The 14,411-nt window shown below is 52.8% G+C and overlaps 6 protein-coding genes across 6 annotated transcripts; 3 read left to right on the forward strand and 3 right to left on the reverse strand.

Moving 5' to 3' along the window:
• Positions 1–3,139: 3,139 nt before the first annotated feature.
• QC764_123540 (uncharacterized protein) lies at positions 3,140–4,780 on the forward strand (the record flags this gene model as incomplete). The annotated part of the gene is given in 3 exon segments (XM_062943592.1): positions 3,140–4,176; positions 4,192–4,403; positions 4,431–4,780. The coding sequence occupies 3 exon segments, from the start codon at positions 3,140–3,142 to the stop codon at positions 4,778–4,780; spliced, it is 1,599 nt and encodes a 532-aa protein (XP_062806734.1).
• Positions 4,781–6,367: 1,587 nt separating this feature from the next.
• QC764_123550 (uncharacterized protein) lies at positions 6,368–7,505 on the reverse strand (the record flags this gene model as incomplete). The annotated part of the gene is made up of 3 exons (XM_062943593.1): positions 6,368–6,598; positions 6,650–6,812; positions 6,872–7,505. The coding sequence occupies 3 exons, from the start codon at positions 7,503–7,505 to the stop codon at positions 6,445–6,447; spliced, it is 951 nt and encodes a 316-aa protein (XP_062806735.1). The 3' UTR covers positions 6,368–6,444.
• Positions 7,506–7,890: 385 nt separating this feature from the next.
• On the forward strand, positions 7,891–8,972 carry QC764_123560 (uncharacterized protein). The gene is made up of 2 exons (XM_062943594.1): positions 7,891–8,013; positions 8,339–8,972. Exons 1-2 carry the CDS (start codon positions 7,900–7,902, stop codon positions 8,585–8,587), a joined length of 363 nt encoding a protein of 120 aa, XP_062806736.1. The 5' UTR covers positions 7,891–7,899; the 3' UTR covers positions 8,588–8,972.
• A 91-nt stretch (positions 8,973–9,063) lies between these two features.
• QC764_123570 (uncharacterized protein) lies at positions 9,064–11,424 on the reverse strand (the record flags this gene model as incomplete). The annotated part of the gene is made up of 4 exons (XM_062943595.1): positions 10,828–11,424; positions 10,456–10,744; positions 10,173–10,392; positions 9,064–10,119 (listed from the first exon to the last, which is right to left on the reverse strand). The coding sequence occupies exons 1-4, from the start codon at positions 11,075–11,077 to the stop codon at positions 9,064–9,066; spliced, it is 1,815 nt and encodes a 604-aa protein (XP_062806737.1). The 5' UTR covers positions 11,078–11,424.
• Positions 11,425–11,782: 358 nt separating this feature from the next.
• On the forward strand, positions 11,783–12,849 carry QC764_0027720 (uncharacterized protein; the record flags this gene model as incomplete). The annotated part of the gene is made up of 2 exons (XM_062940144.1): positions 11,783–11,861; positions 11,936–12,849. 2 exons carry the CDS (start codon positions 11,783–11,785, stop codon positions 12,847–12,849), a joined length of 993 nt encoding a protein of 330 aa, XP_062806738.1.
• Positions 11,869–14,381, reverse strand: QC764_0027730 (uncharacterized protein). Its single transcript, XM_062940145.1, is given in 5 exon segments — positions 11,869–13,194; positions 13,255–13,304; positions 13,393–13,472; positions 13,539–14,013; positions 14,022–14,381. Coding segments are annotated over 4 exon segments (810 nt in total). The 5' UTR covers positions 13,836–14,013; positions 14,022–14,381; the 3' UTR covers positions 11,869–12,811.
• Positions 14,382–14,411: the final 30 nt, after the last annotated feature.

Raw genomic sequence — 14,411 nt, forward strand, 5'->3', positions numbered from 1 at the left:
CCTTCACCCTCACTGAACGAACTGATGCCGAGTACAACCTCTTCCTTCTCACCACTCCCTTCTGGTCCATCATGCATGGACCTGCAGCTGGTATGGCTCGTGTTGCTCCTCTTTCGGCTCGGGCTTACTCATGCCAACAAGTTCCCAAGTTCCCAAGTTCCCAAGTTCCCAAGTTCCCAGTAATCTCGCATATTCTCTCGACTTCCTGCCCATCTTCCTATCTCGGTCTTATCCTCGTTGTTGGAAGACCCCGCCGCACATTCAAGCTTCTCGTCCCAACGCTAGCAACAGCGACCGAATGCAAGGCACCAGGTCGTAATTTCGACTTGGTTTAACATGCAAGAACTGCGGAATCCTTTAACATGGAAGCCACACTCCATCTCAGGCTCATCCATGGCTCTAATGCCGCCTGGCCGTCGGGAAATCGGATGGCGGCAGATGATGGACGAGGCTCGGCCACACATTTTCTTCAGGTACCCGAACTTCAACAGAGTCAACTTCGTCATTCTCAACAACATGTCCTGCTTCCACGATTGATGGCGGCAATACCACATACGCTATTAACGCAGCTCTATGCATCTCTCATGCATACACACAACCACCAGCCCCTCCATTGTTCCCATTGTCTGCCGTCCCGGCTTGCCTCGATCGCAAGAGCGGCTCGGTGCGGGGAGTGTCCAAACCGGGCTTGCATTTTGCTATCACTGTACGGATAGTGTACACTACATCACCACCACACCTCGCTGGGAGACAGGCTGTTGTCGAGGCCCCACGGTGCGGCCAGGGTGGCTTGCGAATATCCGTACAGCCAACAAGATGAGGGGTTGGTACCTCTTCTGGTAGACTGAGCCATGAGAGAGGCAGGGGGGGAAAGAACTTGGGTAACAACTCTCCTTCTCACTCTCTTACATACTGTTGGCTGTGAGCCTGATGTGAGAGGTAGAAAGAGCTTATTGAACCCTGTCCACTTACCTCTTTTGCCAGACCCCACCCGGGATGCGACTTTGTCTGCTTTTTTATCGTAAGCCCTCTGGGCAGTCTGCCGCCGAAAGGCAGCAGCGACGAGAGAGAAATCCCGCTGTCAATAGTTGTAGATATTGTTGTCACTCGGAAAGCCCGCTTCGAAGGCCCAGACCTCATTTCTCCTTTTCCTTTGTTTCTGTTCCCGTGCTGGGCACACAAGGATGAAAGCTGGAACCAAGAAGTTCGGCAGATACTGTGGCTCATATTGATCAGGCTGTGTGTGTTGCGTTTAATATCAAGAGCCCTATGGTGAGCGGCGAGGTTACATGTCTGGAGCAGGTCTGGATGAGGTTGAAGAGGTGTGGCAGCTCGGGGCTGCGCAGCGTGGCTAGCCAGGCACCGTCATTGGGATTGCACTTCCCCCGGACGACGGGTGTACCTTTTGTGGGTTGGGTGGTCTGCAGCTATACGAGCAGGGGTAGGAAAGCTCAACATCTACCCTGGTAACTTGATCTCTCATGATAGGACGGAGCTGGATGTGAGTTGGGACATGGATGGCAGTCCGCATCACAGCTCGCCCAAGCTGGTATGCACGCAAAAGCTGTCTGGATCCCTTTTGATCATCCTTCAGTCCCTTTTGGCCCTTGAGATTTCCTCTCCTCTTTCCATCTTTTTCGTCAGCTCTGTGCCGTTGAGGCTCTCTCGCTCCGTCTCAACCTTTTCTCTCGTTTTTGAGCCCAAACCAACGACACGCAACTGCAGAGAGCAGTCTAGAGGATATAGGCCTCGGAATCCACCGTCGACTGTGACTTGTTCCCTTGTTTACAAGGAGCTGGGTCTGATCGCCAAGGCTCTGCGCCGTTGGCTCATTTCACGAGTGAGTATACGAATACCACCCCAGCTGTCCGCTCAAGTTAGCCGCTTGCGATGCACCCCCTCCCCTTGAGCCTGCCCAGCCTCAATATATGATCCGAGTCCACCGCCGGCCCTCGGCCTAAGCTCTTCATAGCTCTGTGCCATTCTCGTCGGCGCAACTTCACTCGTTGCTCATACATTCGTTTCTTGTTGGGACTGCCCTCGCTTTTTGTGTCTAGTCACTTCGGAAGGATGCTTCTCACGAGGCTTGTGCAGAGCTTAGGGGCTTTAGCCCTAGCTCAGGTTGTACTCGGTGATGCTAACCAGGTGTATAGGAGAACGAACGAAACAACGGACGAACTCGATTCTGGAGCTGCTGTCGGACTAGAAGACGAACAAACCTACCACGTGGACACTGAATGCCCTCATCACTGCAAAGAGAAGATCTACATTACCGTCACGTACGATTTCGAGCTCTTTTGAGTTTTGGCAATTCGCTAACTTGGGTTTTAGACTGCCTGCCAGCACTGTCACTCTGCCTGCTACCACTGTGACTGAGAAGACGACGCAGACAGAGACGGTGTATACAACTCAAACCAACGAAGTCAGCGTTTCTGTGCCGGTCAGTGTTACTGTTATCAAGGGGTAAGGGATCTGATCTGCTACACACATCTCCGGCATCACTAACAAACCTCAGGACAACTGAGTACATCACGACCACACAGCTGTCAACTGTTACAACTGTAAGATGACCTTGAAATCATGACGTGTGCGGTTCCTTACTAACAACGTCCAGCTCGTGCCTGTGCCCACTACAATCAAGGTCTGCAACACCAAGTCGCCATATTTGTGCTCCACCAAGACCACAACTGAGTTGGTGCCCACAACAACAACCCGAACCATCAAGAAAACAGTTCCCACAACAGTCACCAAAGTCAAGGTGATCACTAAGTGGAAAGAAGTTACTACCACCAAAACCAAGACTTCAACATACACTACCAAGAAAACGATCCCCATCACTGTCATTGATAGTACGACGCTGTACTCAACCAAGACCGAGACCTTGAAAACAACTCTTACCACGGTAGAGACAACAAGCGTTCCAACCACCTTGACGCAGAAGGAGACACAAACCCAGACTCAAACAGTGAAAACAACTGAAACGGTCCCAACAACCATCCTTCAGACGAGCACAGTCGTGTCTCTAGTGACGTTGACAACCTCGTTCCCGGTCACAGTAACTGACAGTACAACTCTCTGGTCCACACAAACCACCGTCTTCACCACTACCAGCCTCAGCACTTTCACCACCGTCAGCACCATGACAACAGTCCATGCAGTCACAGCGACTGTCACGCAGTTGACAACCACAACTGTGTCGGTATGTGCTGCTCCGACAAACGCTGGTATCTACAAGCGCTCCGCGCTCGACGTGAGGTCGAAGAAGCACCCCAGGGCTCTCCGGACATGGGGCTGTGAGCCCGGATTCGTCTGCAATCAGCCTAAGCCTGACGGCTGCAATCTTTGGGCTGAAGCGCCCGGTTTGGACTTTGAGTGTCACCCTGACTGGTGTGTCCCTGCTCCATACATCCCTCGCGTCGTCTGGAAGAAGAACGAAACTGGCTACTTCCCGCCTGTTGAGGGATACTTCAACCTCAACCCCGAGGATTTTGGTTTGAGCTATGGCGTCTTCGAACTTCAGCCTGTCGTTGTTTTGAAGGCAGATGGCAGATTAGCAACCAGCTACACTGGCGACTGGGCTTCTCAAGCTACTATCACTGAACGCACAAGATCAACAGCTGTGCCAAACTCGGGGGCACGCTTTGTCAAAAGGCAACGGCCAGGCTCAGATGTGGTTCCAGCCACCTGTTTCAACCTTTGTGATAGTGCTTATCTGGAAGCTCAACGTGTCGGTAGGGATCCAGACCTTTGCGCACCGGGTTCGGTTTTCTTGGATATTTTGGATGAGTGCAAGGTGTGCATTGCAGACAACACCGATGACACCAAGTATGAAGAGATAGAGAGGGTCTATCTCGAGCCAAACTTCCGACCATGGCTCGACTACTGCGCCCTTTTGCCTGGAGTGCCCATCACCACCACCACAAGCGGTGAGCCACAGGTGACCGGCACAGCGACTGTCTCAACAGACACTGGCCTGCCACCCAACACCAGTACTGGTTTTGATGATATCACCACTTCTACTACCACGACGTCAAGTGAGGAAACCTCAACACCCACTTCTACTCCGACGTCCACCGATGAGACGACGTCGACCACAACCGACAGCAGCACAGAAACCACACTCACCGAGACAACATCCACAACTTCCGAGTCCACCAGCTCCACCGAAACTCTCAGCTCCGAGACCACCAGCTCCGAGACCACCAGCTCTCCCGGTACCACCGAGACCACCAGCTCTCCCAGTACCGAGACGACGACAGAGTCTCCCACCACGGAGACCACCGAAGTCACCACGTCGGGTGGCTCAGAGAGTACGTCGTCTCCCGATGTTACGACTAGTACGGACGCTCCGTCCACCTCGGAGGACGGCCCGTCCGTTACTACAACTACGTCTCCATCTATTGCTTCATCCACCACTCCACCCACTTCCTCCTCCTCCTCCTCCTCCTCCTCCTCCTCCTCCACACCTTCATCCGGTTCGGACGATTCCAGTTCGACATTCCCTGACACCACAGATGACTTACTTACATTCACAGCTTCCACTTTCTCTACAGGTACACTCCCCGGCGAGACCAGCGGTGGCGGCGATGACGGTGGTGTCGTACCCACAGACACCCCCACCACCATCACCACCACCATCGCCGGCACCGGCGGTCTAACGCCCACACTACCCACCGGCCCGGTCGTCACCGCGGCTGCGGGCAGGATGGCCAACGTCCCCTCCCTGGGAGGACTTGGTAACATCCTAGCCGGGATTTTGTTTGCTGCCATGTTGCTCTGAGATGGATGATGGATGGCAGTCAGGTATTATGGCTTCATGTTTTGTTTTGTTTTCCTTTTTTCACTTCTATAATGCTTAATGTCTTTGGCCAGAGGTTGTGAGGGGATGAAACATAAGCATGGTTGCACATATTTAATGATGGGGTTTTGTTTTATTTTTATTTTTATTTTCTTTTTTCTCTTTTTTCTTTTTTTTTTTTTTTTTTTTTTTTTTTGGAAAGGAAAGGGGACCACTCCTTCTTGGTGGGAGAAGATAGAATTGGGCTTTGGAAAGGGGGGCAACATTTCGGGCGATTTAATGATGGCATTCACGACATTCCTTACAAGCTAACAAGCATACACACGATGGGAGAGGATGGGATGACGAAAGGGAAGAATGTGTTATGATTTGTTAGATACTTTTACATGATTCTGGAAGGGGGGCATCTTTATTGTCCTTTTTCTCTTTTTTTTTTTTTTTTCTTTTTTTGTTATACATGAGATACCCGTTGTTCTCTCCTCTTTTTTTTCTTCTTTAGTGAAAAGGGGAGAGGGAACATGTCATTCTTTTAGGCATTACTTTTTTTGGCATCTATACCCCTTTTTTGGTATTTTTGAGGGATTGGTGGAAACTAGGGATGGATGCATGACGCTCATTTTATGATACCAAGGAGGCGGTGGTGGGATGATTGGGAAAGATGGTGGCCTGGGGATCTGGTCAACATTTTGGGTCGTGAGGAATGGTCTCGGCTGTCGAACCGAAGGGAAGGATCAGGGGTTGGAGATGAGAAACATCCGACGGGATGTCGATGACGAAACTGGTTGAGGAAGGAAAAGTTGGGGGGTTGTAATCGGGTTTTCTTGTTGATGATGATGTTTTTTTTACCCAGTGGAGGGGAGAAAAAGGTTTCGCTTCCGAAGCCTGGTCTCATCTGATCCTGGATCGGATGGCAACCAGGGATGGGTTGAGTGAGTTGTATATGTGAGAGACATATAGTGGATTTTGAGTGCAAACTGATTGGTGTACATCTCCTACAACCACACTGCCTCCGGTGATTGAATGTTGAACTGGCATCGACAGTAAACCCACGTTCCAACAACTCACATGCCAACCTGCACCTGGTCATCTCTCTTATAGTGGCAACGGGAATTATGCCCGCACACAATCTCACCAACAGCTCCTTGGCCCCGTCGGTACTCCCAATCCGTAAACAACCCCCCCCAACGAAGGAGCCCACGCCACAATGTACCAACGTTTTTTCCCTTCGCCTTCCGCGCCTCTGTCCAGCAGGAAACAGGAACTGCGACCGTAAACACGGACCCATTCTTGTTGATCCTGTGGGACCTTTGTGGTTCTCACATGTGGGTGTGCGGCGCGGAGGGTGGAGTGTATGACAAACGAGGAAAAGAACTGAGATCTGACCGGAGTTGGAACTGGACCTGGAATTTGACCGGCCCTTGGTCCGAGGGAATGGAACTGAGGAAACACGTAGATAGGAGGTGAGATGGTGACAGTTTCGGGACTTGAGGCCTGGAGGGGGACCTGTGGTGTGGTGAGCTACCTAGGTCGTTGGAAGGTCGCGTCACAGTAGGACAGGAACAGTTCGCGATCGCGACAAGCAATTAACTTGACTAGTTACATTTTAAGTACCTAACTGATGTCGAGGTCATCGCCACAGAATCTCACTACGCCAAAGCATACATGGCCTGCGCGAGCTCCTCCGGGCTTCTCTTCCTCAAGAAATCCTCCCAACTCTCAGCCTTGATCTCGCGGTACTTGTCATTGTCGGTCTCGGGGCCAACCAATGTCTGCCCGTTGAGCCAGTAGTACTGGTAGAACCTGTCGCTCAGTCAACAAGAGTTTCCCCCTTGAAACAAAGTAAACACTCACATTTTCATGTAGGTAAAGAACTCAGCCGGGTTCTCCGCCCTGGTCTTGTGCATCAAAACCTTGAGCTCCTCCAGCGAGCCCTGCCTCTCCAGCGCAGGCTTGAACCCGTACACCTTCTCAAACAGCTCAACGATCTCGTTAAGCGTCTTGCGATCACCGAGGACTGTCCTCTGTATCAGCAACCATCTCCAGCCCATTCACATCGATCTCAGCCAAACTCACATCTCTTCACCCCCACCGCCTCCCGATCCGCCACCACAGCAGCCGTAAACTCAGCAGCATTCTCATAACTCGTCCCCTCCCACACCTCCGTCCCTTCCCCCCAAAACCTGATACTTTTGGTTTCCGGGTGCCAAATCCCATAAAACTGGCTCAAGATGGCGTCCATAAACCCCCCGATAAGCACGTGCACCCCTTTGACCCTGCCCCCCCCGGCAGCCTTCTCGTCCAGGTACGCCTTGATCTTGATCATCGGGTCCTTGGGAAACAGCTCCCCCAGCTTGAGCTTGGTGTAATCCAACGACCAATCACTCGCCACATAGCGGGTGACAGTACCAGACTCCTCACAGGCGTCGATGAGGGTTTTTTGCCCTTCGATCATGAGGTTATCGTCACCCAAGTAGGCGCAGATGATGACGTCGCAGCCTGTGACGAAGCCTTTGAGAGCTGCGGTGTCAAACGCCTCGCCTTGGAAGAGCTGGACGCGAGCGGAGGTGGTGAGGGAGGAGGGGAGCTTGGAGGGGTTGCGGCCATAACCGCGGACTCGGGTGGAGGGGTTGGCAAGAAGCTTGGAGGCGATGAGGCGGCCGAATTTGCCGGTTATGCCTGCTACTCCTACTGTTAAAGGGGAAGACATTTTGGTGTTTTGATGGGGAAGTGATGATGCAGGATGAGGCGATGGGATGGGATGGGAGGAAGAGTTACCCAGAACGGGACGAAAGAGGAATCATCTGTTAATATATAGCTTAAATTCTACATGACTTCGGTACCCAAACACTCTCAATTGTTCCTGTCATTGTCTGTGAGTTTTGACGGTCGATTTCTAAGCTCTGTGGGATAACCTAAGCGTCGGTGTCCGATGTTTACCGATGATTGCAAATGGGTCCACAAGGGGCTCTCAGGGGTAGGGTTGGGTGACAAAGCCATGTAAGTGACCTCCATCACCATTGATATATATTCAAGAAGTGCGCATTGCATTTGAGCGAAGGCATCCCATTCAGCTCATGCAATTCCTACTCCAGACCGTCAACATGCCTCCTCGCACCCTCCTCATCACCGGCGCAACGGGCCAACAAGGCTCCGCCGTCATTGACGCCCTCCTCTCCCATCCCCTATCCTCCTCAGACACCTTCACCGTCCTAGCAGTAACCCGGAACCCTTCCTCCCCCTCTGCCCTCCGCCTCCAAGCCAAATCTCCCTCCACCATCAAGCTCGTCCAAGCCAACCTCGATGACCCCACCACCCTCTTCGCCTCTTCCAAAGCCTCCTCCCCAACAGGCACCATCTGGGGCGTCTTCTCCGCCCAGCCCTTCCCCCTCCAAAGACGAAGTCACTCAAGGAAAATCGCTCATCGACCACGCCCTCAAAAACAACGTCCGCCACTTTGTTTACAGCAGCGTCGACAGGGGCGGAGACGAACATTCTTGGAATAACTCAACGGAGGTCCCTCATTTCAAAAGCAAATGGGAGGTTGAGCAGCACTTGCGGAAGAACGCGACCAGAACCATGGGCTGGACAATTCTGGGACCGGTGATATTTATGGATAACCCTCCTCCCGGGTTAGCGGGCAAGGTGTTTATGACTTTGCTGAGGGATACCCTCGGGCGAGATAAGCCGCTGCAGTGGATTGCCACAAGAGACATCGGCTTCTTTGCTGCGGAGGCGTTCCATAATCCGGAGGAGTGGAATAAAAAGGCGACGGGGCTGGCGGGGGGATGAGTTGACTTTTGAGGAGATGAACAGGGTCTTTGAGAGGGTGACTGGTAAGCCGGTGCCGACCACGTGGGGATTGTTGGGAACAGGATTGAAGATGGTGAGTGAAGGAATTGGGCTCGATGGTAGAGTGGTTCGGCCTGGAGGGGTACAAAGCTGATCTGCGAAAGGCCAGGGAGGTGAATCCAGGGATGGTGGGCTTGGAGGAGTGGCTGAGAAAGAGCCCCTTTGTCTAAGGGAAGTACGTAGCGGAGGGTGGTTATATACATCGTGTCCTTTGGGTCAACATGTTGGGGACTTGCAATATAATCTGAAAAGCACGTTAGAAATCGATGCTGAATACTGCATAATCCTTGCAAAATGAACATACCAGACTCGAACGACCACTCGATGTAGGCCCGACCCTCCAACGACTCGCAGCTTTTGATGAACCATCTTTCTTTCTGGCTTAAGAAACGTCTTCTCCATGATGCTTAAGCGTCCTATCCCATAGCCGTATCCACAACCTCCAGTCTCTCCAGCTCGTGACCGAGCTGACCGGCCAGCATTCTTGCCACCGGGTGTGTCTGACTGAACCTTTGCAACATGTCAAAGAGAAAAACAACATTGGCCCTGCTGCCCTCAAAGCGGGTGAGCGCAAAGTCTTCAAAAAACACCAGCGATGCAATGTACGTTGCGTAGCCCTGGATCGGGTTCTTCAGTGCCTCGGTCAAGTCCTCCTCCCTGATTGATCGGATGATGGCGATGACTTGCGCAGCTGCAGCAAGCAAGTTGCTTCGGCCCTGCGCCTTAACAAAGCTTGCCTCGACCCCCTGACCTCCATCTTCGGCTGCTTTGCGCAATGCGGTCTTGTGAAGGCACATCAAGGCGGTGTGTATCAGGACGTGGATATAAATAGTATCTTGACACCCAATACTGGCAGGGAGGCGGAGATCTCGGGGCAAGCTGATGAGGAGGGCAAGCAGATCATTGCCAACGTCTTGCTGTCGAGCCCAATAAGATTCTAGGTTGTGCTCGGCCTGCGCCTCTGGCCGAGCCTCAGTAGTCTCCAAGTCCACAGCTCGATAAAAGAGATGAGCTGCGAGAGCACGTGCTCCCAGACGCGAAACGGGTGGTGACCTTTCTCGCAATGCCTGGTGTAAAGTGTTTGTGTGTTCTTGAGGCGTCTCTTCTCTACCGCTCGTGAAGGCTTCCTCTGGTTTAGGAAGCAGCGTGTGCACCATCCGGTCGTCAATAATGGAAGGCAGCGCTGAGGTTGCGAAAACCAACCGATCTGCAGAGTAAATCACCCACCAGGTCCTGCGGCGCTCCTCCATCTCAATCCAGTCGAGGTTTCGCGAAGACGGCGGCTCAAGATGAGACTGAAACAGAGATGGTGGCTGTGGGCATCTGTCGAGTTGGTGCAGATTCAGGATCTGCGCGATCCTGATGCTCTTCCCCAGGCTGAGGGAAGCGCGAGAAAACAGTGTGCTTTGAGCCTCGAAGCTGGCCATGAGCACCCAGCATTGGGCATGAGCTAACATGAATGCATTTGGTTCCTGGCCTTCTGTTAGTTGGGGAGTTCCACGGCCGAGATGCAGGTAAAGCTGACCTTGGCTTCATCCTGCTCGGCAAGTTTGCGAGCACGACGGTACAAAGACATGGCTAGGGAGGCATGTGAAGGGTCGGTACTCGCTCCAGTCGCCATGATCACCAATTGGAGGAACAAAGGTGGCTGACGAGAAGGAACATCTGATCGCAAGGATTCTAGGTAGCGAGAAGGGTGTATCATCGGGGAACAGTGATAGCCATTTTTAAAGTATAAAGTGGTACTGTAGGCTAGGTTGTTAGCCATTGGATTGCACTTGGCACTACAAGAGATGCGCAGCACTGACAGTTCCTCAATCAAGTCGCGTGACAATGGGGCATCGTCTAGCTCCGTAAGTTCCAGTTCGCTATTGGCAAGCCAGTCAGCCGGCTGTTGATGTTGGTGACTTCGAGGCTCTCCGACATCTCGTCCTTCCTGAATCGTAGCCTCGCTCAGCCATGATTGGTCCGCGCTTGACGCCACCGGGGAAGAATAGACGACATTCGACGAGACGGCTGTTCTGACCGTCCGCGGTGAATTGCAGCGGTCTGCATCAGCCGAATGTCTGATTGTTCTGAGCTGGTCCTCGAGTCGGACTGGTGTGCGCGATGGCGGTTGTTAACACAATGGTTCGGAGAGGTCGCATTGTCCGACAATGTCCGATGAGAGGCTCACTTACACAATTTAGCTTCCAGATCGCGAGCCTGCTTCCGCTTGCCCTGGCCTGACTTTCTGGAACTTGGATAAACGCAATCATTACGCAGGCTCGTACATCGACGGCAAACTGGTAGGTTCCGGTCGCATTTTTGCTTTCTATCGCGACACGATGTGCATGATAGTCGGGCCAAAGAAGTTGTGGATGTTGGGATAGCTGTGTCTGTAGGATGCTCAGAGTCGTCCATGAGCATCGGCGCAGCAGCGGAACCCATCGGACTTTCCCAGATGATTTACATATACGTGACCTCCTGGAGCACTCGGCACTCGAAATTTCCGGCGATGACAATGGCAGACGATCGGAAGACTACAAGGAGTGCCTGAACAATAATTGTCGGTGTCTCGGGACGTTTTGTCAGCAAGCACAGACCAAGCTGCCGAGGAGCCTGCCTTAACCTAACCTGAATTCTTTGTACGTTTTTGAAAACCACTGGGGGAAGGAAAGCAATGATGGCATGGTATTGTGAACCAACTATTTCCTATGTTTTTGTGTGCTTTCCATATCTTTTTATTTGCATATTTAGTCTGGGAGGAAAGAAGGGTGGGAAGGGCCCATCTGGACTTTATGGCCTCTTGGGATACTTGATTCCTGTGGCTTTGAGGTTGTGGAAAGGCATCAACAGAAGTCTAAGACCCTTCAAAAGAAATTATAGCCTTGGAAGACATCCGAAAGACGACCGGGGCTGTTGCCACCTGTCCTTGGGGAAACTGGGTGGTCTCTGGATGAGGAAGATGGATATTGAGACAAGATGCAGCATGTCAGTGGTTCAATGCGGGGCAGAGCGCGGGGCACTAATCCCATGTTTTCCATCTGAAGCCCCAAACACAGACAACTTGACTCGAGCTTCCTTCTGTCACACCCCTAATGCCCATCCCGGTTTGACTTTCGACAAAAACTCACAACAACCAACGACTTCACCATGTCCACACAAGCAGAGACCAAAGCCAAAGCCGAGGCACTCGTGCCAAAGTTCAAGTTCGAAAAGCTTCTGAATCAAGGTGTGTGCTTCGTATTACTCTCTACCATATCCACTTCCGCTATTCAACCACGTCCTAACCACCCACAACCTCAGACCAAGCAGGCCGCCGAACCTCCCTCCTCGGCACAATCGACTCTCTCCCCGCCCTCCTCATCCTCGAGCGTGCCCCCTTCCCATCCTCCCCCAATTACCTCGCCTCAGTCCCGACCACCCTCCAAACTCTCAAGAACCTAGGTGCTAATGACATCTACCACTGGTACCTCGCCAATTCCTCATCCCAGAACCCATCCGACGAGACGGCCGACCTCAAGATCAACCTTATCCACCCCTGCACCGAAAGGCACATCAAGAAATACTCCAAACAGGGCGTCCGTCTCGTCTCCGAAACACCGCAAATCTACCTCGAGCGTGTCAGGCCGTACATGCAAGCCCAGCGCGACGCCGGCCGTCTGAACTGGGTGTTCAATATTGTTGAAGGGAGGACCGAGGTCGAGGATGTCATCTACCGCACACCGTTCGATGCCGCTTCCCTCAACGAAGAAGGGTTCTTGTTGCTGCCCGACCTGAACTGGGACCGCCAGACCCTCGATGCGCTGCACTTACTGGGTCTGGTGGAGAGAAGAGACATTTGGTCCTTGCGCGACCTGAAAAAGAAACACATCCCTTGGCTGAACCACATGAAGGAGAAGTTCATCGAGGCAACGACAAAGGTGTACCCATCCATCGAGGCTGACCAGCTGAAACTCTATGTCCACTACCAGCCCACATATTACCACTTTCATATTCACATTGTGCACGTTCAGCTCGAGGCGGGCGCCACGCAGGCGACGGGTAAGGCGGTTGGATTAGATAGCATTATATCGCAGTTGGAGACGATGGGTGGCGGGGACGAAGCGGGCATGGACCGGACTACAATGAGCTACACTCTGGGCGAGGCCAGCGATCTGTGGGTCGAGGTGTTCGAGCCGCTCAAGCGCGCCGGTGGTAAAGCTTCTCAATCGCAATGACGAGGTCATTGACGCTGGAGCCGTGGGGGCATTCCTTCCACTGGCCGTTATCGCGGACGCAGTAGATCTCCTCGTTGAGGCGGACGGTGCAGCTCTTGGTCACGCCGGCCGCCGAGGTTCTCCTGACGCTGCTTCTGAGCATACCCATCCCATAGGCGCCATCATCCTTGGTGGCGCACTCGTTGAGCTTGTCAAAGTCGATGGCATGCTCGAGGGCGCAGTCCTCGATCAAACCACGCTGGGGGATGTGGCGGTAGTCCTTGGTTAAGCACATGACGAACCCGAGATAGGTCTTGGGGTCTGGGTAAAGGCTTTGGGCGCAGAGCTCAATGATGTTGCCGAGGCCTGGAGACATTGCCTGTTAGTCTTTGGCGCGCTAGATGTTTAGCACAAGGGTAAACCTACACTCCTCTGCGCCATGCTTGCAAGCCACTCCGTCATCGTGTTCGGTTGGTCTGTGGTACACTGTGTCAGGGTCTGTCCATCAAGGTGCGCATGCCACAAACGGTGAGGCAAATATAGGGGGGTGGAGGTGTAGCGTACCGGCCGATGAACGAGAGGGTAAAGTTGACCTTGTCGAGAGTCTTTTGCATGACGGGGAGAACGAGGTCGCGGAGGCAGTCCTATACCGGAGACAAGGGGTTAGCTGCTGAGCTGAGTTTCCACGTCGGCATCAAAACAAACAATACCTTCGCATCAGGGCACTTGGACATGATATGCGCCTCAAGAGGAACCAACCCCCTTCTGACGCTAGGCTCCACCATCTTGATCACCGTCTCAGGCGCCGAGGGTTGCTGAGCGGCATGGTGATGGGCGGTGTGTGAGTGAAGCGGGTGGTTTGGGTTCTGCTGGAAGAAGCAGTAGATGAATCCGACAACGACAAGGTATGCGACAGCGAGGAGGAAACGTCCTGGGCTGAGGCCGCGACGCGGTGGGATGAGCGGCATTCCGGGGTTGCCAGCGGGGTATTTCTCGTCCATCCCCATCTTTGGTGGTGATGTTGATGAGATGATGTATACAAAAAGATGCAAGATAACGGATATGGTTGCAGGTGATTTGGGTTGCGGCGCAGTGCTGGCTGGTGGTTGTCTTGGCTGAGGATGCGAGGGGAGAAGAAGAAAACTGGACTGGACGCCAAGTGCCAAGGTTGGGGTTTTTGGAGAGCTACTGAGCTACTGATGTGGGGTGGTTTAGCTGTTGAGACTTGCAGTTGTCAGTCAGTCAAGACGGGATGTTCTGGTTGATGGAAGTGCTTGACATCAAGATACTGGAGAGATGCCACCAACCCGAGTCGCATCACGAAGCTAGGTATCCGGAAGTCTGGAGGCTGACACGGGACAATGGAGCTCAATCATGTGAACCAGCGGACGTGGATCCGGCAAACTCCCCTTTCCCACGGGCGGTATCCCAGCGTTCCACATCTCTCCACTTGCCCTGATCGTCCATCAACTCCACAAACGACTGTGGAACATCTATTTGCGAAATATAAGATACCTTCATTCGATCGGTATAATGAAGAATTTCAAAATAACAATTCGTAGAAGCTTCACGCTTTCCCAGCG

Source organism: Podospora pseudoanserina, chromosome 1, assembly GCF_035222485.1.
Source record: "Podospora pseudoanserina strain CBS 124.78 chromosome 1, whole genome shotgun sequence".
Taxonomy (NCBI): Eukaryota; Fungi; Ascomycota; class Sordariomycetes; order Sordariales; family Podosporaceae; genus Podospora; species Podospora pseudoanserina.